This window comes from Ochotona princeps, chromosome 6, assembly GCF_030435755.1.
Source record: "Ochotona princeps isolate mOchPri1 chromosome 6, mOchPri1.hap1, whole genome shotgun sequence".
NCBI classification, from domain to species: domain Eukaryota; kingdom Metazoa; phylum Chordata; class Mammalia; order Lagomorpha; family Ochotonidae; genus Ochotona; species Ochotona princeps.
The window spans coordinates 16,250,486-16,276,080 of record NC_080837.1 but is presented as its reverse complement, the minus strand read 5'-3'; the positions used below and the strand labels follow the sequence as shown (position 1 = coordinate 16,276,080).

The 25,595-nt window shown below is 39.5% G+C and overlaps 1 protein-coding gene across 9 annotated transcripts in view; it reads right to left on the bottom strand.

The window, feature by feature from the left end:
* Window positions 1-2,732: 2,732 nt before the first annotated feature.
* Window positions 2,733-25,595, bottom strand: part of DENND4A (DENN domain containing 4A) — a 116,558-nt gene continuing 93,695 nt past the window's right edge. For 6 of the 9 annotated variants that reach the window (XM_058665656.1, XM_058665655.1, XM_058665659.1 and 3 more), the window contains exons 22-33: window positions 22,049-23,148; window positions 16,510-16,699; window positions 12,956-13,050; window positions 10,252-10,427; window positions 10,012-10,158; window positions 8,886-9,084; window positions 8,404-8,658; window positions 7,217-7,334; window positions 7,081-7,107; window positions 6,421-6,583; window positions 6,192-6,256; window positions 2,733-3,370 (exon numbers count right to left, since the gene is read on the bottom strand). In XM_058665656.1, coding sequence (XP_058521639.1) covers window positions 3,234-3,370; window positions 6,192-6,256; window positions 6,421-6,583; window positions 7,081-7,107; window positions 7,217-7,334; window positions 8,404-8,658; window positions 8,886-9,084; window positions 10,012-10,158; window positions 10,252-10,427; window positions 12,956-13,050; window positions 16,510-16,699; window positions 22,049-23,148 — 2,672 coding nt within the window. In that variant the 3' untranslated portion in view covers window positions 2,733-3,233. The remainder of the gene's footprint in view (window positions 3,371-6,191; window positions 6,257-6,420; window positions 6,584-7,080; window positions 7,108-7,216; window positions 7,335-8,403; window positions 8,659-8,885; window positions 9,085-10,011; window positions 10,159-10,251; window positions 10,428-12,955; window positions 13,051-16,509; window positions 16,700-22,048; window positions 23,149-25,595) is intronic. The other 3 variants (XM_058665662.1, XM_058665663.1, XM_058665661.1) reach the window with 2 other exon arrangements.

Sequence of the window (25,595 nt, the reverse complement as noted above, 5' to 3'; positions counted from 1 at the left end):
GGAGAACAAAAAAAACCTAGAGAATTTCATATACAGGTAAATTCACTAGTTGCGCCAATCATTTTTATAACAGCACCATATTTGAGATAAAAATATTCTGAATGTGGAAAGAGGGGGCCACACCCCAAAGAACAGCATTGTGGAAGAGAGTCAATGACCATCTCAGGGCACACGCACATACACACAGAACATTCTTATGTTGATTTGTGCAATGCTCATTTTAGAAACAAAAATAATTAAGTCAGAAAACGGGCTTCCTTGGAAGGTGGAGGAAGCAGGCAGAACGGACAAAGTGTAAGTACTGAGGAACTGAGGTAGGCTGGTATGCAGCTGCCACAGAGCTGAAGTCGGAAAGAGGAAGGGGCAGGGCAAGCTGGCTGTAGCAGAGACATGCGGATCCTCTCCGAGGGGCTGCCTGTGCTTTCCCCTCCTGCCCTGGGACAAAGCGCCCTGTACTCCCCGCAGCAACAACAAAAACCCACAACCCCAAACCTACCACCACTACCATAAAATCGGGTGTTTCCTTACCACATGTTTACAAAGTATTTACAAACACATATAATGTCTAGGTGGAACTGGCTAACACTTATTAATTGTACTAAAGCATTATAATTATCAGCATAAATCAGAAATAAGTATTTATTGCCTAAAATGTTGAATCAACATATTCTGGGGTCATTTCTTTATATACAAAAATAGGGAGACATATTAGAAAACCCAATAATAATCTGATGGTTATAGGATTTTAGAGCAAACACAACTGAAAGCATCAGGGGGAAAATAAAGACAAAATCAGATGAACAGCTACATCATTCCCTGTCTGACAATAGCAGGAGAAAGTTGAATATTTGAAACACTATATAAAATACATATGTGTGAATTCCAAATGCAATGAGAGGAAGTCGTGAACAATTACACCAGCACACTGCATGGCTGACTTCAACAGTTTGAGCACAGAACTAACGTACGAAAATAAGAGCTAGACAACAAAGCAACAGAGTATTTCTTGCCAGCACGGGTGGCCGTGATTTTCTGAAGTGTCCGTTCAATAGAGAAGTTGGAGAAATGTTTGCACAGACTCATTTTAAGAAAAAGATGAACTGGATTTTAACTTTCTCTTGAGAAGGATTTATCAGTTTCTCTTCATGGTTTAGGACTAAAGACTTATTCCTTGGTGATTAAAAATATGGGAAATATGATCCTATCCAAACAAAATTCAGGGTGAGGGAAGACACAATCACTGTTCCAAATGATTCTGAGCATAAACAATGAGCGTTGTCGCTCTCTTCGACACACATTTCAAATAAATAAACTATGGCTTCTACATAGTATTTGTATTTTAGAAAAAGTAAACAACAGTGCAAGCTGTCTATGAGAATAAAAAATAAACAACAACCCCAAATTAGAAGAGAACCCCAGAATCCCATTTGGAGGCATTTTTATGGTCAATGCTAAATGGTCCCCTAACAATCTTTCTCTCAGTTGACCACTGTCAAATGACTCGGAGAACAGGAGAATGAATGACGACGTGTGGCTTGGGTCAGACAAGGGAAGAGGAAGCGGACTGGAGGGGTACCGTACCTACACAGGAGAGGCAGACACGTGTGCATAGCACCAGAATTTTCAAGTAAGCAAGTTCAGTCCCAGCTGAATTGAAGTTTTACATTGTTCAACTCTCCATTATTTCCCAGAGTAGAAAGCTGTGCAATGTTTCAGCTGGGTGCTATTCACTAATAGTGTGAACTCAAAAGTGTTTTTTTTTTTGGCAGATGAGCTGATTTTAAGTTTCAGGACTCCCTTGTGTCTCCAGTACAAAAAGCTGTGGACTCAAACTGGCTCTACAGTCTGAACTTGAAACCACTCGTTTTTTTCTGTCTTTAAAACCGGCTAGAGAATACCTCCGTTAGTGGTACTGTGTGCACTAACCCACACACACACTGAAAATCTATAAATAACTCTAATGGCCAAAGGATGCATTTTCTTTCTCAGAAATTACCCAAAGAAAGTGATTAGCAGTGATGCAACTAAAATTTTTAAAGAAATGTTTAATACCCATGATGTTTAAACATTCAATTTATTATCTGATTTCTGGATGTTCCTGTATTCAGATTCTTACAAACTTCAGATACTGAAGTTTGTTAAAAAATATCTAAGTTCCTCAATATGGGAAATTCCATCTGGTTATATACTTTTAGAGGGCTCTCATTGAAAAAAATATTTTAATATTTATATATACTATTAACAGAACACTCCAGAGTCAGTTATATTTCAGATAAATATTCTATAGTACAAGCTGTGTCACACCCAGTATTTTAGACATCAAAGCAAGGGTAAAAGCTGGAGTAGAGCCAACTGTCTTACTTCCCAGTGTAGAATTTTGTGCAGAATATTCATGTTTCCACTGTCATTTGGGTTTGGAGGCTGTTCTTTTTCCTGTGTGTGGTGTGTTTTCATGAGCCACCGAGAGGATTCTGTAGCCACGGCCTAGGATACCTCTCTGGCTCTCCTCTCAGTGGGCTCAACGCGCCGGGTGGCCGGTGCACACTGACCCTGCCACGGCTCACTGCAGACAGACGGTCCCCGAGCCACGCTGACACCAGGCCTGACATTGGAAAGCTCACTCTGCCAAGTCGTAAAAGATACATAGCGAGACATATGTATGTACATACAGAGATCTGCAGCTGTACTGATTACTCCGAAGAGAAGCAGACAAGGAAACTAAATGCTTCATAAGCTTAAATTCATTTTAACTTTGCTCTATTAAATTTAAAAATTAAAAAAATATCAACTTACTATAAACAATTTAAAATATGTATAATACAACTTCATGGTCAAAATATCTTAATGGGCTATGAAAACAGGAGACACTCTGGTCTTACATTTCTGTCGAGTTCCATATATGATTTTTTTCCCACCTGCTTCAAGAGAAACCATAACACAGTTGTCTTATTTTATGGCAACTAGTTTCATTTAGGGATATCCTCAGCACAAAAATACTTAATTCTTTGTTACAGGAGAGATAAAGGTGAGAAAAAAAAAAGAACTGGGAAAAAAGTGGCTCTCTCCTTACTGGTCACGGTTCTCACAGCATTCTGTACAGAAACTACCTGAGCCTTCCAGAGCATTTACAAAAGCATTCTCAAAAATGGGAGAGAAAGGTTTAGAGTCTAAAAGTGATGCTTTATACACCAACTGTACAACATGTAGCGAATGTTTACACCTGCACACACAGCTCAAAGATAAGGTTCTCCGAAGGTTTTCCGACACTCCATCACCCCCGTACTTGGTGGTCTGTCACAGTTGTGTGTACTCTTGACTTGGCTTGGTGTCAGACGGTCATAGGCCATCTTGTACTCCTTATCAAACGCATCTGCAGATATTTAGAAAGAAAGGCGCAAAGAAAAATAAGTGTCAAGCTGACAACAATCACGTTTCTGCGATGTGATGGGCTCACAAAATGACAGGCCAAGAAATCTTTAAGACACTTCCGCCGTCTAAATGATCACAAATTTCAAAGTCCACTGCAGACAGATCAATGAAACCTAACAGTTTCCCAATGCTAAATTTGACTTATTTTTAAACACTTATTAGAAAGAGATAGACTGATTTTGCTTTTTTCCGCTGATTCACTGGTTAAATGCCTGCAGTGGCTAAGCATTTAAATCTGGGATAGGCAGAGCTAGAAGCTGGGAGCCCAATCCAGATCTGCAACGGGAGTGGTGGGACACAGACTCCCCACGTCACGCCTCCAGGGCTCTGCATTAACAGGAAGCTGGAATCACACGTCAGAGCCAGGTACCAACCCCAGGCAACTCCCTGTGTAGTAACAGTGTCCCCAAGCCCTAGGCTAAAGGTCCATTTCATACATGGTTTTCTGCGGGACTGCAGGGGAACACAGCATTTTCCATGCACTTTTTGAAGAGCTCTTATGGCTCCCCCCTCTATTACTTCTTTATGTTTACTAGATATTTTCTAGCATGTCCTTTTAATTTCCTTATCATTTCTTTTATTCTATCTATTTGATTCTCACCTATTCCTGCAAAATATTTACCATAGTAGCCTTGCAGGAACTGTTTTGAACTGTCTTATTTTTTAGTAGTTTCCAGTGTTTTACAACCATTTTAGCAAAACACAAATATGACCATTCTGCTTAAAATCCCCTCATTGCAATTTGAATCTGCTCCTTTTTCCTTTTTCTAGTTGGGAAGTAGCTCAACACATTCATACAGTACTCTTACAAATTTATAGATACACACAGCTACATTTCCTTTAGTGCTTGCTATCAAATATTCCTTAACTCTAAATAATTTGTACTTTTTTCCCTGAACTTCCTGAAATTTTCTGTTTTGTTTCAAATAAGTGGTGAGCATTTAAGGTGAATTCCAAGTACAGTATTTTCTGGGTCATAATTTCTTATTTTTTTTAAACAAAGATAGTAACCTATATTGGCTTGTGTTGAATAGCTAAATCCTTTAAAGCCATTTTGTTATAAGCCAATTTCCCACCACGGTCTTCTATATGAGCAGATTTATTTTCTTTCTAACTAAATTAGTATTGTCCTTCAAGTGCTTGTTTCAGTTAATATCACACCCAGCAGGGCTTGCCACATCACTCACATACTCCTTGGCTCACAGATGCTGTCATCTTTCTCCTGGCCTAAAGGTGACAATTCCCAGTGGTGGGCATCACCTATGGTCAGAGGGTACCCAGTAGGTGCCCAGCGGGGGATGGCTAGCCCTGGAATTCACCGCTTACTGCTCTGTCACTCAGCCCAGAGTGAACCTGCTGGGAAGCCAGCACACAGAGAGCCCTGGCTTTCCAACCAAGCTTCACCTGGTCTGAATAACTTGTAAAAGTGCATATATTTATTAAGCATCATCATTGTGACTCTGATGCCACTAATGAGCGGCTGTATCTCTTAAAAAGTCAGCGGAAGTGCTGATGCTGAAGAATTTAGATTTGTTTTTCTTAAGGTCAGCAATAAATCACCTAAGAGAAGAATGAGCCATATGTACTCTCTCATTAACCAGTGAGTGGAGTTAATTAAGCAAGGCACTCATAGTAGATACCACACAAGTCAGAAGAGTTTTATGTATCAATTTTTACATTCATAAACCTCTTCACTGAATCACAAATTCTCAAAGAGAAGGTCAAAACTCTACCCGAGTCTTTGATAGCTATTAGTCCTCTAAATTCAGTCTAACTCTAATTTTCTCCTCTTTGCCTACCAATGGGCTATAACTCCTTTTTCTTAGGACCCAGAAATGGGAACTTACAAGAAGCTGGAAATGAAAATTTAAAAGAGGTCAAGCATCACAATCACTGAGAGAAGCAGGTGACCAACCAGAAGTCTGGAAACTTCTAAAATACATATTGAGCTATCTCATATTTTTCTTCCCCAAAAAGCTTTACTTATTTGAAAGGCAGAGTGACAGTGACACAGAGAGATCTTTCATCTGCTGGTTCACTCCCCAAACGCCTGCAACAGATGGGGCTGCCCAGGCTAAGGTCAGGAGTCCGGAACTCCATGCTGTGACACGGCTGCCAGGGACCCCAGTATAAGCCATCAAATGCTGTCTCTCAGGGTGTACATGAGCAAGCAGCTAGACTGGAAGTGAAGCAGAGGCTCAAACCCAGGTACTCCAATATGGGGCACAGTGTCGCCAGCTGCACTTTAACATTTCCGCCAACTGCCTGCCTCTATTACATTCTTTATGAATAACTTTAGGGTGGTTAGTAGCATAAACAAATAGTTTAAAGCATGGGATTGAAAAGTAAGACTGCTTGGTTCAAAGATGGCTCTATTATTACTGTGAAACAAATGAGTTTATTGAACCTCTCCGACCTTCTGTATTCTCAATAATATGAAAATGACAATGGTAAAAATGTCATAAGTAAGACTTGGGAGAAAACGTAGGACATGATACATGGAAAGAATTTGCTACAGTTTGAGGCAACTGGTAGACTAGTTAGGTCTTATTATTTATCATTATTTATCATTATAATAATTTATTATTATATCATTATCATTACTATTATGATAATGTAAAGTACCTTTTACACTATAGAAAAACAAAAAAGACACAAAGAAATAACTCTTCTAACAAATCAATAACAAAGGCTACCAATATAAAAACACTGAAAATATACTGACATGCAAACATTAAACATTATGTATTATGATAGATTACCTATGTCGATGTTTTCTCTTCCCAGGGCCACAAGTGACAGAAACAGTATTTCTCTGTATAAACTCCTGGGGTAGGGGAAGATATGCAGAAAAAAAAGTAATACTCATTTAGTCTATATGTGCCTAGAAGTTTTTATGTTAATAGAAGTAAAAGATATAATAACAAATTATTAAGCATGCAATAGAGGAACAGGAGAAGAACAATATATTCACTTACGGGGATGACTCACCTCTGTCTTTTAAAGTGTGGACACTTATTCAGTGTCTCTAAAATCTGACTCATTGGTCCATAGACATCATTCATTTTAATGCTTTTAACTATATTTTTCAACAGCTCTTGGCTAAATGAGCTATCAGTCTTTTGCAATAAATGGACCATGGGATACTTTTGTGCTGTAAAAACAAGAAAAGAGCCAATGAAAAGAGTGTTCTGTGCAGAAAGGAGAAAGAAATCACAGCGCAACGGACAGTTATTGCAGAAGCCACGGAGCACTGAAAATAAATTAAGGGCAACATATGAAGGAACAGAAATATAAGAATGAAGAGAGCCAGAGGGAGAAAAAAAAAAAGGACAACAACCAAAATAGATCCCAGGCTTTCTGTAGTCTTAAACAGACAATAAATAAAGATACTGTTTCCTTTAATAAAAACCCTGAAGGAAATTCCACATCAACAGCCTGAGATGGAATTAAATAAATAAGTAACAAGAATTGGGACAAGCAATGTGCTGAAAAGCTGAACTCCACGGAACACAATCAACCCCTGCAGCACACACATAGCAGCCCTTAAAATAAAACAAAATAAAAGTGAAACTAAAACCCCAAAACCCCAAATCACCTTAACCTCCATAAGAGGTACCACTAAAAAACAAAATTAAACTTAACACTCACTCTCAAACAAAAGAGTACGATTTTGACCTGTAAGACAAAAAGTAGTAGAGCGGAAGTCAGTCTTGGATTAGTTTGGTTATTTAAAGCAAGCCGAGATCGCACTGGAAGCAAGTAGCTGCTTCCTGACGGCACTTACTGTGGGCATTCCAGAGGATGTACAAGGGCTGTCCTGGGTCCTGATGTAATTTCATATTGTCCCACAACATCTGTATTAAGACATGCTTGCTGTCTTCAGACATACAGTGGCGGGGAATCTGTGTTGTAGAATAAACAAACTTCCATTAATGATCTTTACATGACTACTTTTTGGAAATATTTTATACAGTCCTTACGAATTCTTAAGGATGTTTGTGTATAAGAGAAAGAAAATAGCATGACCTATTTACATGCATACGGTATCTACTACAGGACAATCAGCAGAGTTGAGAAGTCAGTGAAAGGAGATTGAACCAAATAACTGAGATGAGTGAGAAAGAGGGCCATGAAAGGCCAATCTTGTCCTGTTCACGTTTGAGTCCAGAGAAAGATGAACTAGCAGTCCCACCCCACATCAGTCCAACAGCCTAGCCCAGACAACTGTGAGTTAACATTTTTGTCACTCATTTGTGCTGTGTTAAAAATCCAAACTATGTGTATAGTTATGGACATGAAGTATAAGAAGGGAGAACACAAAGTTCCTGAACATACAAACTGCAATTTAGTGGTGGTGCCAGCATACGAAAATGTAAAGAGACTCTCCTAGAACAAAGTAAAATTACAAATGAACATATACCAACCTAACTGCTTGAATTTCAAGTAAATTTTCAGAGTAAAGAAATGAAGAGAATGAATTATAGCCTCCTAAAAAAGGGTTAGGCTTGCATGGCATGAATGGGGTCAATTCACAAACTCTTTTTTTTTTTTTTAAAGATTTATTTTTTTTTTATTACAAGGTCAGATATACTGAGAGGAGGAGAGATAGAGAGGAAGTAGAGCTGCCGGGATTAGAACCAGCGGCCATATGGGATCAAGGCGAGGACCTTAGCCACTAGGCCACGCTGCCAAGCCCAATTCACAAACTCTTAAGAGTCATTCTTGGTTTATTTTTGAATATAACAAAGACTCAAACATATTTCGTATAAATTTTTGAAGGTTTCAAAGGCACCTGATTTTGTTGTACCTCTAGATAGTAACAAGGAAAAAAAATCAACTGTAAATGCAACAATTCTAGTTGTGTAATGATTTTGATAGTCGTTGAAACAAATCTTACTTTATCATGAGGGCTGTGCAAACATTACATTGGTGACAGCATGAAGGCCTTAGAGTTCCTTCGGAGCCTCTTACCTTTGAATACTTGTTACAATGTTCAGAAGAAAGAATCAATCCAGGTAAGTTGCTGGGCAAGTCAAGACGTCTAAAATACCACACCAGGTTCCAAAACACAATCGGATGATGGTCCACAAAGTCGGCCACTGTTATGGCGTGATCGCCTTCATTTTCCAATAAGCTTTCTAGTTCCTTCCAGACCACTAGAGGACTAAGATATGGAACAGTGACAGGATCTGGGCTGGGAAGGTGCCATTCTAATCCTAAAGAATCCTGTGAATAAGGAAAAGCCATAAATGGCAAATGTAAGGCTGATGTTATGAAACCAGTTTATAAAAATTCCCATCAACGACATTGAAAGTAATCTGATTACAACATAGAAGAGGCAATCTTCTAGACACTAATAAAATTGAAGCTAATAAGGGTTTTTTTGGGATGAGGGGAGCAAAACTATTTAGAGGCTCTACTTCCAAATTTTAAAAATGTACCAAAATACATACTGTGGCTCCTTGTAAAGTAGCTGGCAGGCTGCCTGTGGGAATGAGCTTCTGCCCACCAGCCTCCTCCTTATCCAAGGGGCTGCAGGCACTGATGCTTCGGGCCATTGGAAAGACTGGGCATTTTGACACAGTTGCCTTTGATCTGTCAGCAGGGATTTGAATACTTCGGGCACAGGAGTTTTCCTGCAGTTTAGAGTTGCTTCAGTGCCGAAAAAAGGAAAAAGCACATCAGTGTCTACATATACTTCATTTCAACTAGAACTACTCTCTCTTTAGAATCAGAACTAGAGACAGCAAAATAATTGAAAGAAATGTGCTACTCATAAGATTGAGAATCTTATTGGAATAAGATATAGTTTTAAGATGTGTAGTCATGTCAACTATCCTTTTTATCAAGGGAACTTCAAGTAGTCAAGATTCATTCACTTATTCAAAAGCAATTGGTGGACAACTGTTACATCGCAGGAACCACACCAGCTCTAGAAATAGGAAGCAGAGAGAAGGGGCACACATTCTTTCAGGAGCCAGCAGGCCATAAAAAGCCAAAGACAACGGCTACAGGAGAACTTGGAGGAGAGGAGGTGTGGGTGTTTTCTGGGTTAGGTATTTAGGATCACACAGGTGTGGCCTGCTGATGCTATATGAGCACTTCTTTAACACAGAGAACTGCCAATAATGTGCCTCCTCTCCAGCCAAATGTGGTCTATTTGGCACTTCTGCAAAACAGAGACAAGTTTTGCATTTACTTATGTTAGGCTTGCTGGGTAAGTCTTAGGTTAGTATTAAATGTTCCAAAGCATGAGTTAGCATTAACTTAATTCTTCAAGAAAGTAATATAAGAAAGATGATCATTATAAACTTCAAGTGTTCTATAGGGTTTTTTTTTTGTCTTTAAGATACTAATTTAATACTTTAAGATCCAAATTTAACATGTAAACATACAACTTAAACTCTGGGGATTCATAAAGCTTAGCATGTAACTGTTTATACTTAATTATCCAGAGTATTAGCTTTAATACAGTTTTAATTAGCTGAGAAAATATAAGATCACAAATTATTTTTTATAGAAATTTATCATACATCTAAAAGATGTGTAATACATGCTGCTCCACTTAATCACAACTACCTGTTTAGGTCAAAATGTTCTTGAACAGAGATAGCGGATGTGTCAAGACCAGAGGCTGATGTTGAAAGGCAAGACTGCCTTGTTTGGCTTGAAAAGGAAGATGGAAAATGAATATTTTCTGTAGATGGACTTGACTTCAAAAAGTACCTGTAATGTGAATCAAAAAAGCCTTTTGAGAAAAAAAATACTCCAGGAAACAAGACACATAAGTTTTAAGGGGAAAAACACTTATAATATTACCTCCCAGGTCGTCTTAAGTCTCTGATTTCAATATTCAGAAAGGGTAGGAAAAGGTTGCCACAGAACGGGCATGTGGTATTGAGATTTGAATCATCTGCTGTCCAGCCAGCCATGATTTCCTCATCATGTACAAGACAATCACAAGTTCTACACCGAGAACAACTTGAGATGAGAACCTGTAGGACAACATGGCACTTTAGAAAGTCAGCTGGCTAGTGTACATTATGAATTAAATACCATTGCACAGATTTGTTGAAAAACTAAAACACAGCAGGATATAGAAATTATACAGACAAAAAATGGATTTACTATATTCACCGCTGCCATCACAGCTAAATCTCTTCCCCAATTTTGGCCTGGAAGAGAAACTTGCATGTACGTGAGCACTGCCTCCAGTTTTCATTACAACATGTGTGCTGGGGTTTTACTAAGGCAAGACTAAACTCCAGCATTAATTTGTTAACAGTCAGAATAAGTACTTATAATCATTTATACATTATGGATCAGTGTTACACAAAGGGTGGTTATCATACCCATGATGGGACATAGGTTCCTATAACTTTGTGATGGGCTAAATAAATTAAGATTTTTAGAAACCTCTGAAATTCTTTGACATTGCTATAACATATAATTGTATACAATGTTAGTTAAAAAAGAAAAAAAAAAGAAAAATTAAACAGATAAAAAAGGCTCTGGGCTCACTTCCGACAGATCCAGAACCATTGCTGTGGGGTCAGCACCGTGGTGCAGCAAGTCAGGCTGCTGACTGTGACCCCAACATCGCACACTGGAGTGCCAGTTCAAGTCCAGGCTCTTCTGTCCTGAGCCAGCGTCCTCCTCATGTGCCTGGGAAGGCAGCAGACTATGGTTCAAGTGCTTGGGCTTCTGTCACTCTGTGGGAGACCCAGAGTTCTAGCTTTTGTTTCCATCTGGGGAATGAACTGGCTAATAGAGGAAGTCTGTCTTCTTCCTTGTCTCCTCCTCTTTCTGTCCCTCTGCTTCTCACATTCATTCACCTTTTATTTAAGTCAATGTAGGGCCAGCATTGTGGCATAGTGGGTAGAGCCACTGCCTGCCTGTGCAGTTGGCATCCCCTGTGGGTGCCAGTTTGTGTCCTGGCTGCTCCATTTTGTTCCAGCTCCCTGCTAATGGCTTGGGAAAGGGAGCAGAAGCTGGCCCAAGTGCTTGGACCCCTGCCTCCCATATGGGAGACCTCAAGAAGTTCCTGGTTTCAACCTTGCCCAGCCCCAGCTTCTGCAGCCCTCTTGGGAGTGGGGCAGATGGAAGATCTGTCTCTTCTTCTTTCTCCATAATTCTGCCTTTCAAAAATAAAGAAATCTTTTTATTCTAAAGAACCATTATAGAGAACTGTAAATGTTGGCACTACAGCATTACAGCAATAAGACATTTTTAAGCCACCAAAATCTGTTTTTTAAATATCTTTTAAAGATTTATTTTTTATTGGAAAGGCAGACTTACAGAGAGAAGGAGATACACAGAGAAAGATCCTCCATCCTCATATTCACTCCCCACATGGCCGCAACAGCTGGAGCTGACTTGGTCTGAAGCCAAGAGCCTCTTCCAGGTCTCCTATGCAGGTATAGTGTCCCAAGACTTTGCGTTATCCTTTACTGCTTTCCTATGCCATAAACAGGGAGCTGGATGGGAGGCAGAGCAGCCAGGACACAAATGGGTGCCCATATGGGATGCCGGCGCTTGTAGGCGGAGATACAGCCACTTCAGCCATGGCACCGGCCCTGCCACCAAAAACTTTGTAAACTGCAATGTCACTGCTCACTTTTTTCCAGCTATCTGTCAATTTATTTTCCATATTTATGCAAATTAGTATGAATTAGCAACGATACAAATGTTTCTGAAAGCAATTTTTACAGAGAGAAACTTTTTAAAGTATAAAAGCATAACTTTTTCACTGTAAGAAAATGGGATACACTTATGGAAGTCTACCCAGCTAACTCACAGAGAATGAAAAATACAATAGAAGAAACTGCTCACCAAAAAGGGACTGTTTGCATAGCAAAACGAGTTGTTTAGTGTATGAAACAAACATTCAAAGAGAACTTATGTGCAACAAGGCGTAACTACAAATGGTGAAAGTGAAAATGCTTTTTGTATGTTGATGACTCCTAAAGTAAGTATGGGATTGTTCTGAGAGAGAGGAAGTAGTATGACTAACAACCTGAAATAATGCATATCTAAAAACTCCATCTTAACTTGATTTAGATGTGATAAAACATTCTGAAATTTTAGAGCTACACATACATTTTTAAAAAAATATTACTCTAGGGCCTGGCGTGGTGGCCTAGCGGGGATCCCATATGGGCGCTGGTTCTAATCCTGGTGACCCTGCTTCCCATCCAGCTCCCTGCTTGTGACCTGGGAAAGCAGTCGAGGACGGCCCAAAGCCTTGGAACCCTGTATCCTTGTGGGAGACCTAGAAGAGCTCCGGACTCCTGGCATTGGATCGGCTCAGCTCCAGCCATTGCGGCCACTTGGGGAGTGAATAATCGGATGGAAGATCTTCCTCTCTGTCTCTCCTCCTCTCTCTATACATCTAACTTTGCAATACATAAATAAATAAATTTAAAAATGCAATTAAAAAAAGTATTACTCTAGGGACCATCAATACCTAAATGAAACATTTATAACACAGTTCAAGAAAATGCCTGTTTGAGTAGAACCGTACCTCCATTGCATAGTTCTGGAAGAGATTGGTATTACTCATGTTGAATGAAGATGTTACTTCTGACTTCCCAGGTAAAGCAAATTTTGACAGGGATCCTGTTCATTATTGAAAAGCAAAGGACAAAACCATTAAAATTAATGAGAAAAGATATAAGAATCTTTCATTTCCATATATTCACTGATAAAAAAGTAACCCGTTCTATGAAAAATATGAATGGCAATTTAGAAATAAGTAAATAATAACTTTTCAACACAGGCATTTTTGTTTTGAGGACAAATATGCTCTATTTCTATCGATTCTCACAGGTTGGTATATTAAGCACCTTCTGTGTGCAGGCTAGAAAGCATTCCAGTTGTTCATAATTACAGTTACTGGTTCTCTTTTTCCAATCTATAAGCACAGTTCCAAGGTCTAAAAATATTAAATAATCAAAAAATATTAAATAATCTTATTTCAAATCACAACAGGATTTAGCGATAATTCCCCGACTTACAAGAATCCTTAAAGAACTGGTAGAGTAATCTTGCATTTAAAGAATTGGGAAGAGTTCTCAGGAGAAGAGAGAAAGGAAAGATCTTCTGGCTGCTGACTTACTCCCAAGTGGCTGCAATGGCTGGAACTAAGCCAAACTGAAGCCAGGAGCCAGGAGCTTCTACTGGGTCTCCCATGTAGGTGCAGGTTCCCAAGGCTTTGGGCCATCTTTAACTGTTTTTCCAGGCCACAAGCAGGGAGCTGGAAGTGGAGCATTGGGACACGAACTGGTGCCCATATGGGATTCCAGTGCTCGCAAGGCAAGGATTTAGCCACTAGGCTATTGCACTGGGCCCTCTCAGGTATATTCTTAAGAGCAATGAGATGTTATAGGTATTGAAACACAAGAAAAAAGCAAGAGAGCCTGTGGTCAAATCCATTGTCCATGTCAACAGTGGCTGTATCTTGTTAGTAAAACTGGAGGTGATCTAAATCTTTTCTATACATTGTTTCCATTTCATCACCAAATATTATGAATGAATATTGATAATTGATACATTTTTTAAAAATATAAAGATTTAAAAATGATATAAACTACCAGTAAATAAGAAACAAAGGGGATAGGAAAACATTCACCACCACCACAAGGATAACAGGTGATGGCTCAGGTCTTGAGCTCCCTGCCACCCGTGCGGGCCTCAGGGTGGCCAGCCCAGGCTGTTGTGGATGTCTGGAGTGCAGACCAGTGGAAGGCAAATCTCTCTCTCTGTCTCTGGTTCTCTGCATTTCAAATACATAATTAATTTTAAGCAGTCTTAAAAAAAGAAAACAAAATGGACTAGAATCCCTTTGAAATGGAAACTCAGCAACTCAAGATAAGGAAGTCCAAAGCGGAAACATGACCTAAAACACCAAAATAGAACAAACTGCCAAACTGTGGCAAAATATAGTATTTGAAACTTATTTGAAACAGAAGATTAATTTCCTAACATGAAGAGAGTAATATCACATAAAGAAACCAAAATTAGTAGGTTTCTGGCACAGCGGGTCAGACCTCCTCTGGGATGCCTGCGTCCTGCCCCAGGTGCCCAGGGTTGAAGCCCAGCTTAACTTCCAGTTTTAGCTTTTGGCCACAGTGTATCCTGCGAGGCAGTGGGTTATGGCACAAGGTGCTGGGTTGTCACTCGTATGAAAGACATGGATGGAGTTCCTGGTTTCCAGGCATTTGGGAAGTAAACCAGAGGATGGGAGTATGTTCCTCCCAACCAGCTGTTCTCAGCCCCAAAAGACTAACTGAGCAAGATGTAAGCAAAGGATAGTTCACAGAGAAATAAAAAATCCTTAAACATATAAATAGGTCATCAACTTGATTTTCATAAAAGAAAAAATGAAAATAAATCTGAATATTTTCCTCACCTATCATATGACACAAAAATTTTCTGACATACTGTGTTGACAAGGTTCTGGGGAAACAAGTACTCTCATATAGCAATAGTAGGGATGCAAAATGAAACAGCTGAGGAAAGAAACTGGCATCATCGCTCTGAGAAAGTGTTGTGAAGTATCTTCCAAAGATATGCTAGAACAAATAAAGTATGATACATACATATTGGAGGACTACAAAGCCTGGACACTTGATGGCCACTGATATGGAAGTGGTTAAAATCAAGTATGATACAGGTACCCAAGGTGAATTAGGCAGATGCAAAAAAGGAGGGGGAAAGAATGGTTGATGTTGCAGTGTGCAAGCTGCCACCTGCAATTCTAGCGTTCCGCATGGGTGCTGGTTGGTGTCCCAGCTGCTCTACTTCGAATCCAGCTCCCTGCTAGTGGCCTGGGGAATACAGCCAAAGGTGGCCCAAGTGTCTGGGCCCTTGCCACCCACATGGGAGACCTGAATGAAGCTTTTGGTGCTTAGGCCCATCGTAGCTGTATGGCCATCTAGGGAGTAAACCAGTGGATGGAAGATTTCTTTCTGTAACTCTTTCAAATATACAAATAAACCCTTCTTTAAAAAAAATAACGAGGATCATTGATCATTCTGTGATGATATGGAGTGATCTTTAGGATAAGAACTATTCGGCCCCGGCACGGTAATGTAATGGCTAAAGTCCTCGCCTTGAACGTGCCAGGGATCCCATATGGGTGCTGGTTCTAATCCCGGCGGCCCTCTTCCCATCCAGTTCCCTGTTTGTGGCCTGGGAAAGCAGTCGAGGATGGCCCAAAGCCTTGGGACCCTGTACCCTCGTGGGAGACCTAGAAGAGCTCCGGACTCCTGGCATCGGATTGGCTCAGCACCGGCCATTGCGGCTCACTTGGGGAGTGAATCATCGGATGGAAGATCTTCCTCTCTGTCTCTCCTCCTCTCTGTATATCTGCCTTTCCAATAAAATAAATAAATCTTAAAAAAAAAAGGGTAAGAACTATCTGGAAGGCAGTGTGTCACAGAGAGGAAGAGAGGTTGGGAGGAAGAGAGAAAAAGAGAGGGAGAGAGAGAGAGAGAGAGAGAGAGAGAGAGAGTGAGAGAGAGAGAGAGTGTTTTCTGTCTGCTGGTTCCCTTCCCTGGTGTCTAAAACAGCCAGGAAAAGGCCAGGCTGAAGAGAGGAGCTAGGAACCCCATCTTCATCTCCCCCATGGGTAGCAGGAGTCCTATTACTTGGGCCAGCGTCTCTGTCTTCCCAGGAAGTTGCATTAGAAGTACAGCAGCCCGAACTTGACCTGCACTTAGCACACTGCCCTCCCCCGACACATAATTAAGTGAAAAACAGCAGTATGTGAGGAACAATTTATAGTATGCTACTTTCACAGCAAGAAGACAGAAGGTAACAAGAATATGAGTTCATAAATGCCCCCACCCTTTTAAAAGCAACAGTGTAAAGATAAACCAAAAACAAATAAAAAGTTATCTCTGGGGACAAGTAGAAAATAGGATGGAGTGAGGATGAGAGGGGAAGTCACATTCCTCTGAAAGGACCCTCTTTTAACTTTAAGGCCATGCAACATCTTTCACAAAATTAAATAATAAAGAAATGAAATAAAGATACTCTAAATCTAGTGCAGTCGGCAGAACTGTTTGCACAAACCTTCTAAGGAGGCAGAGCTTCCAAGGCTTGTTCGGCTGAGTTCAGTTCCCTTGGTCCCTGACGTGGCACTGCTCTCCTGGGAGGAAGAGGCTCCTTCCAGCTCGCGGCCGACCTCTTCATCTGTCAAAGAGGTAGATTCAGAATCCTGGGCTCCCACTGAAGAAAGACTGGTACGATCAGAACTTTGATCCTAAGGACATAATTGTAAGCTTAATTTCCTTCACATTTATAATGATTTTAAAAAGTCCACTTGTCAGGCAGAGGAAAACACTTATCACCCAACTACTGCTGTGGTCATCAGTTAACGCCATAATTTCTGGACAAATAAATCCGACTAATTTTACAGAGGTCTAGTCATTTGGAGAAACATACTAGAAATCAGCATTTAAAAAATAATTTTAAAATTCCAGCCAAATATATATCCCACTAGTAAGGAGAGCTTGTTTTGACTCATTTCATTTTCTTCCCATAAACACCAGTTCAAGATGATACCATTAGAATTTCACCTTTACTCTTTTCCATAAAAATCTAGATTTCAGATATTATTTGTAACTTTGACTTGTAAGAACACTAAAATAATTGTTTTATATCTACACTAAGATTATATAAGAAATTCCGATATACAATTTCTTATGAAAAGCATTTTTAGATATTTCCATTGCACAACTATTTTTTCCCAATTGTGTATTACTATTATTTTTAATTACCAAGGGCTGTTGTACAGTAAATTTTTTTGCATTTATAGGACTCAGGATTTGTATATTTTATTCACTCCAAAAAATGTTTAAAAGGCCATCTTTCTGTGTCTTTCTAATTTAGCTTAGATTTTTAATTCCTCTAGGGTTTACTTTTTAAATATAACACAAGAATCTACCTTTCCTCCTAATTAATAGCTAATTATGTCTACACATTGACTTAAGATTAGTTTGTTCACCACTGATTTGAAATGCAATCTTCTCCCATTCCAAACTTCTGTGTACATTTAGCTTAGTTTCTGGACTTTGCTCCATTCCAGTGCATTAACTGGTAGACTTGGAATTAGTTTTCTAAAAAATTTATTTATTTTATCTGAAAGCGATAGAAGAAGGGCAATCTACCCACTGGTCCACTTCTCAGATGGTCACAGTGGCCAGAGCTGGGCTAATCGGAAGCAGGGAGCCAGGAGCTTCCCCCAAGTCTCTCACGTAGGTGGTGGCTGAACCTACTACTTTAGAGACCATGCTTTCAGGTACGTCTATTCATCCAATCTTATTTGCTTTCTAATTTCCAGAAAAGCCTGAAAATTGCTGACATACGGAAGACATGCTTTTGTAATTTCACGACTATAGAGTTAGTATATTCTTGTATTTTTCAGTTACTTAAAAGGGATTTGGAGAAAGGAAGACAGATGTGTATTTTAGGGCCCTGAACCAGCACTCTTATTGCTACTTCTTAAAAAAATGCACTTACAATGAGATATTAAATTCTTTAGACATAAACATTTAAATGACAATATATAATTCCTTAACTGTAATAGTAATAACAGTTTCCTTTAATGCGTTAAACAGTGGACCAGTCTGACATATATATTATAGGCTTTCATCCACAGTTCCTGGATCATAACTTCTATAGCTCTTGTTAATTTCTGAATAACTCCAAAGCATTAAAAGTGAAATATAGGGGGCCCGGTGGCGTGGCCTAGCGGCTAAGGTCCTCGCCTTGAACGCACCGGGATCCCATTTGGGCGCCAGTTCTAATCCCGGCAGCTACACTTCCCATCCAGCTCCCTGCTTGTGGCCTGGGAAAGCAGTTGAGGACGGCCCAAAGCTTTGGGACCCTGCACCTGTGTGGGAGACCCGGAAGAGGTTCCTGGTTCCCTGCATTGGATTGGCGCGCACCGGCCCGTTGCGGCTCACTTGGTGAGTGAATCATCGGATGGAAGATCTTCCTCTCTGTCTCTCCTCCTCTCTGTATATCTGACTTTGTAATAAAAAATAAATCTTTAAAAAAAAGTGAAATATAGTCTTTTGCTATAATATTGGGGACCTTTTGGCCTCAGAAAGTTAAAAAAACAAAGAAACAAAAAAACTGACCTTCTTGTCTCCTTTCATCCATTCCCTTCTGTTCCTCGAGGCTGTTTTAGTGAGACTGGCATTGTGATACAGCATGCTCACCACAGTGTCAGTTTGGGTCCTGGATACCCCACTTTTTTTGCTTTGTTTTGTTTTGTTTTGAAAGGCAGAAGGTAGGGAACAGATAGAAGCAGAGGTGGGAGCAGAGAAAGAAGTCTTCCCTCTCCTGGTTTACTCCCCGCATGGCTGTAAAGCTAGAGCTGTGCCAGCCTGAAGCCAGGAGCCCAGAGCTTCTCCTGGGTCTCCCATGTGGGTGGTAGAGGCACCTGGACCATCCTCCACTGCTTTCCTAGGTACCTTGTGTGGGGAGCTGTATCAGATGTGGAGCAGCTGGGATTGAAACTGGTGGGATGCTGGTGCTATGCCACAGCCCTGGCCCTGACATTCCGCTTCTGATTGACGTTCCTGTTAATGTGCCTGGAAGACCACAGATGATGGTACAAGTAGTTGAGTCCTTGTTGCTGAAGTAGGAGGCCCTAATGGAGTTCCGGGATCCTGGTTTCAGCCTGTGCCTGCCTTCGATGCTGTGGGCATTTGGGGAGTGAACCAGATGTAAGGTCTCTTTCTCTTCTGCTACTCTTTCAAATAAGCAACTCTTTTTTAAACAGACTTGAATTTCTCTCCCCTAGTCCCGGTCAAGAAACTAAAACTATAATTTTATCCTGCCCTTTGATCTTGGAGCTGGTCTGAAAGAACTGGCTGACCTGTATTGGCTGACAGATCATCAGATCCCCATTTCAGAGTGGTCTCTGCCCCATATCTGGGAGGAAGGGATGCTGAAGAGACCAGCCTCTCTCAACCTCTCAGCAGGCCATATAATTTTTGTCTAGTTACATTTCTACATGGCTGTCCACACTACTTATTTATGCAATGAATTCTCCATAAAACCCCCAAAAGACAGCATATGGAGAGTTTCTGGACAGCACAACACCTGCCAAGTTCCTGAAAGGTGAGCCCAGACAGAGTATGGAAGCTCTGAGCCCCTCCCATGTGTCTTACCCCATACATCATATAATTCTTTACGATAATAAATATATTTTTCTTAAGCAAATGAATTGAGCCTGAAAAAGGGATTGTGCAAACCCCTAGTCAAAGCTGGTCAGCCAGAAGCACAGGTGAGACAGTCTGGGCTTGTGCCTGGTATCTGACGTGACAGCCCCCCACCTGTGTGCGCTGATGCAGTCTCCAGGTGCAGTTGGACTTGAACCGACTGAGAGGATGTCCGGCTGGAGTCTGCTGCTTGCTTGTTGGTGGAGATAAACTCACACATTTTGCTATCACAGAAATGACCTGTGTCCTGAGTAGGCAGTAGAAGAAGCTATGTTTATTTTTCCTTTTCTATGTTCAGAATTAGGCTTTAAAAACATTATTCACTTTAGTCCTTAATTCTATTTAGAGAAAGAAGAAAGCAATATCACTGTGAGGTCTTTTTGATATTGGTGATTTGTCATTCTCCTTGAGTTTTCTAACAGGGTGAGCGTTGATTTTAATGCTCTTTTTAAAGATTCGGCTTCGGGCTTCATCGATTTTCTTGTTTTATCTCTCCAGGTTTATTGATCCACTTTATTTTTAGCATTTTCTCCTTTTTACTTTGAACTCTGCTTCTATTTTTCTAGTTTCTTGTGTAGAAAAATTATTTTTAAGTGCAGGGGTGGTTTTCTCTGAGTTCATCCTTTCTGTAGTTTTCTGAATCTTAGGCATCTATTTCTTCCAACAAATTTGTAGAAGTTTAAGTCACTGTCCAAATACCTTTTCTGCTTCAATCACTTTCTTCAATTCTTCTGGAACTTTAATGATACATATATGTATGTTATTTGTATCTTTTCATATTGTTCTAGTTATCCCTGGAGCTCTCTGCTCATTTTTAAAAGTCTTTTCTCTCTCTGTTCTTCAAACTGGGTTTTTGTTAAGTTTCAAGCTGGTTCTTTTTGTTTTCATCTCCACTCTGCTATTGAGATCATCCAATGAATTTATTCTAGATAGTGTATTTTTTTTCCAATGAATAAGTTTGTTTTTAATAGTCTCTACTTCTTGCTGAGAATTCTTTTTGTTTCAAATATGCTTTTTCTTACCCTATGTATAGTAGATGCTTCAAAGTTTCTGTAAAATAATTCCTCTGTTTGTCTTGGGGTTGTACTTCCCTTAAAAATTAGTCAATTTTTTCTGGCCCTTGACATGAAATAATTTTGGATTTTATCTTGAACACTGAATATTATATTATGCAGCCTGGTAACTCTTGAAATTGTTTTCAGAATATTAATGTTCTGTTTTACCAGGCAATCAACTTCATTTTGTTTAGACTGTGTTTTGTGTGTATATATGTGTTGCTTTTAAAATTTTATCAATTCGTAAGGCACAAAAACAGAGCAACAGATGGTGAGAGGAGGAAAGTAGAGGGCAGTAAAGGGAGGGTTTGGGGAGGGGGAGAGAAAGAGGGAGAGATGAGTGACAGAGAGATCTCTGGGGTCAGCACTGTGGCATAATAGGTCAAGCCTCTACCTGAGACACTGATGTCCAGCATCTCCTATGGGTCCTTGTTCAAATCCCAGCTGCTACACTTCTCATCCAGTGCCCTGATAATGCGACTGGGAAATAATGGAAGATGATCCAAGTCTGTGGGCCCCTGCTCCTACCTGGGAGACCTGGAATAAGCTTTGGGTTCTTCTCTCCTAACTCTGCCTTTCAAATACATTAAAAAAAAAAAAAAAAAAAAAGCAGCAGCAGCTTGAAAAAAACAGAGTATCTCCCATCTGGTGGTTTACTCTTCAGATACTCATAATGGCTGATATCGGGCTGGGCCAGCAGGTCTCTAACATGGGTGGTAGTACACCAACTGTTTGAACCATTATCTGCTCTCTCTCAGGGTGTGCATCATTGGGAAGCTGGAGATGGGAGTAGAGCCAGAACTCAAACTCAGGCACTCGGACGTGTGTGTGTGTGTATGTGTGTGTGTGTGTGTGTCTAGTTCAAGGATTAGGGACTAGTGAGGGATTTCCCTTAGTCATTGCAATAAACCTCCATGTTTGTTCAAGGGAGGCAGGCAGGTCTACCAGAAGCTATTCTATTCTAATCAGAAAGAGAAACTGGATGCCTAACCAGTCAATTTTGGAGGCATACTGGATTCTCTATTTTTAAAGAATGTGTTGAAGGAAATGTTGAGTCTTAGTAAGCACTTTTATGTAACAACTCTTATTACAGTTTCAAATTAAAACTTTCAATATAACATAGATGGAATTTTCTCTCCTTTAGAGGTTATTATTTTAGTTCAAATTTTGATACTTATAAAACATATATATTCTAGTACCTGTTTTTTTCTTTTTTCTTAGAGCTGTATTTAACAAGAATGGCAATTGCTTACATCTTTGCAAGTTAAGGGACTTCTAGTAATGGTGGTGGGGGCTGCTAAAATCAATGTAGGAGACACTTACCTTGGATGATGTCGTATACATGGTGAATCTTGAATACCATTTGCTTGCTTTCTCTGCAACTCCTTTTCCAGCTGTGAACATACTATTCCTTAGAACATCTAATTTAGGTACCAGTAGTGTATCTAAATTAAACGAAGGTGCTGAATGGGTTAATGCATCTTGAGATTCTTCTCTAAAAGGGCAAGTTTGCGAGAAGGCTGGAGAAGACCACAATCTATCCCGTGGTCTCTCCTCACTTTTTGTGTAACTTTTAGATTTGGTGAGTCTGGCTGGCCTTGGAGAATTAGGAGGTAAGCTACATCTTCTGCAGGCCTTGGCCAGCGTTGGGCTTTTCTTATTGTTTGGTTTATCATCACAGGCCCGTTGTAAATCAATGCTTGGTGTTCGACTTGTCAAAGGACTGCTCATGTTATTCATATACATCACAATTTCTTCAGCTAAATCACGCCTTGCAGATGGTGTTGACACGCTTTTACTATCATCTTCATCCTCCTCTTCCTCGTCTTTTTGCTGCTGCTCGGTCTCAGCAACTAAAAGAGAGAGGGGATCAAATCCTGCTGCAACGTCAGTTTTTTCAGAAGGTTTCACTGAGAAGCTGCTGTTCATTCGCTGAATTCTCTTGGGATGCTGTGCGGCAACATATCCCACTTTGGATCCATCTGTTTCACTGTCTAAGTCCTCCAAGTCAAAAATAACAGGAGAATCCACCTTATCAGCCAAGCGATTCGCACCATCAAAAGGTGTGTCATCATCACTAGATTCCTTTTCTAGACTGTCTCTTTTAGATCTTAAAGGTGGCTTCCCAATATCAAGACTATTTGGTCTTCTATTTCTTGTAATAACATTTGAAAGAATTTTTGCATCAGCTCCTAATTTTTCAACTATATCTCCAGGATTTGCTTCCTGATTAATTCTGTTGAGCATAAATCCCATCAGTACCCCTCCACTAAGATTACGGTTTCTATTTCCCCAGGCCATGTGCTGCTGCAAATTAGATTCATTGTCACTTTTATGTCTTTTCCTGAAGCATCTACTTTCAATGCTTCCTGTTTCATTTGTATCCTCAAGAGATGATCTTAAGAGCATTTCAGGTGTGTTTTCTGAAACACAAGCAAAGTGTTTTATTCGTGAGAATGTAATGCACATATATAAATCTTCTTAAGTATTTAAAATTCTACTAATGAAGATGATACTATGCTAGGCACTCTACTTATATTATCTACTGTAGACATTACAACATCATTATGTGTTGAGGAAAAAAAAAAAACCAAAAGATCGGAGAGACAAATTATCTAGCCCAAAGTTACCCATAGGAGATAGACTTGGGATTCAAATCCAGATTTGTGTAATAAAGAGTATGCTCCTAGAGAGCAGGATGCTCTACTTTTCAAAACACCTAAGAACTAATATCCATATTTAATAATAATGAACTTGCATTAATTCTATGAAACTGATTAATTAATAAGTAGTTATATATTTGTGGTGATGCTAGAGAACCATGACATTCTTGTCTTCTGCATATTTAAATGAAAAGCAAAACTCAAATCATCAAACCAAAAAGAGTCACACAGAAAAACTGTTCATCCCTGAATTTTTTATTTGGGAAAATCACAGTTCAACCTGTGTAAGGCATTGTTCATCACATTTTCTGAGATTTACACTGCAAGCATGCTTTCTGACACATTAGACTTCTCTCAGATCACTGAACATGCTGTGTTTCCTTCCTGCTACCCAGCCTTTTTACAGAGGGTTCCCTCTGCTTCAGATACACTGTCCTTCTCTTCTTCCTTCATTTATTGTCTAATAAATAATTTGCACTAATCTTTTATGTTGAAGTGCAAAAATCATATTTTGACATTTTTCACAAACGACCCTCCAATCCTAGTTCACAGAAACTCACCCTCTTGCTTTCTCTTTAAAAAACAAATGTGATCCTTAACAATATTTAATTATTTATTTGAGATAAAGGGAGAGAGAAAGAGAGACAGAGAGCGAGACAGCGAGAGGGAGGGAGAGAGAAAGAGAGAGAGAGAGAGAGAGAGATTCCCAGTGGTTAATTAACTCTCCAAATGTCTGTGATAGTTGAGGCAGGCCAGGCCCAAACCAGGAGCTGGGGACTCAATCCAGGTCTCCCTGAGGATCACAGAGATCCACCTACTGGAGTCACCAGCTACTACCACATAAGGTCTGCACAGGCAGGAAGCTGGAACTGAAACTTGAACTCAGCTACTTTGCTATGGGGATGCAGGTATTTTAACCACTAGGACAAATGTCCACCCACCACTTTTCTCATGAAGGCAGGGACTTGGTTTATTTTTTTATTCCTTATCATATCCCTAGTAGCACCTGGCATTTGGAGGCATGCAGGAGCTCAAAACTATTTATCAACTGAATATTATACATTAGACAGCAACCATAGCCAAACATTCAAGCTGGAACATATATTTTTCTGAACCAACACATAGTACATTACAATATGATATAGTATGAATACCTGAAGATAAAAATGTATAGAGTAAAATCAGAATTAGGGGCAGGTGTTTAGCCTAGTGGTGAAGACATCTACATTCCATTATCAGAGTGCTTGGAATACCTGCTTCTGGCCTCTAACTCTGGCTTCCTCCTGATGCAGACCCTGGGAGGAAGTAGTGATGATTCTAGGAATGAGGGTCCCACCACCCATGCAGGATACCTGGAGTGACTTCCCAGCTCTTGTCTTGACTTGGTCTATCCCCAGCTGTTGTCAGCATTTGAGGAGTGGTTCTCACTCTTTCTCTCCAATACAGAATATAAATAACATTAGAAATTCAGAATTAGGTTTACAGAAACATTTCAGAGTTAAACTTTCTAGTGGTTGAATTACCAGTAATTTAATATATGACCATCAAAATGTTAAATTCTGAAGATAATGATAATGAAAAAAGAGTAATTTCAGTTCAATACATAAAATTACAATATCTTTTTGCTTATTCTATTGTTATAATTTTAGAAGCTATCATATATATATGTATACATATATATCCAATTAGAATAAAATACCTGTACATTATACTATAAAATACAAATAAACCTGAAAAATTCTTTGTATGTACTAGTATGTAACATGATTAAGAAGTTATTGAAAAGTAAACATTCCCATAAATCTCATATACAGTGTTTAGCAGTAGTGATAAACTCATAGTATACAACACATGGGAAAGTTTCTAAGCTAAAAATATCAAAGATAAACTAACAATTCTAATTCATACCAAGGAAAGACATCACAGGCTTTTATGACTAATAAGCATATAAGGCAACTGAAAAACAGGATCAGATGCTTATTCTGGGTTGAGAATCATTTGAACAAAAAGTTCATAAAAGCAGATATTAAGAAAAAAGCAAGCATGAAGACAGTAATGACATAAACTAAGACCAAAAGACAAGATTCTGGGTTACATGAAAAAAGTTAGGAAGGAGATTATACGGGTGTGAAGCAATTTCATGATACCAATGATTTTAAATTGTTAGCAACTATCCAACAAAGAAATTTAAGAAAGATAGTTACAGG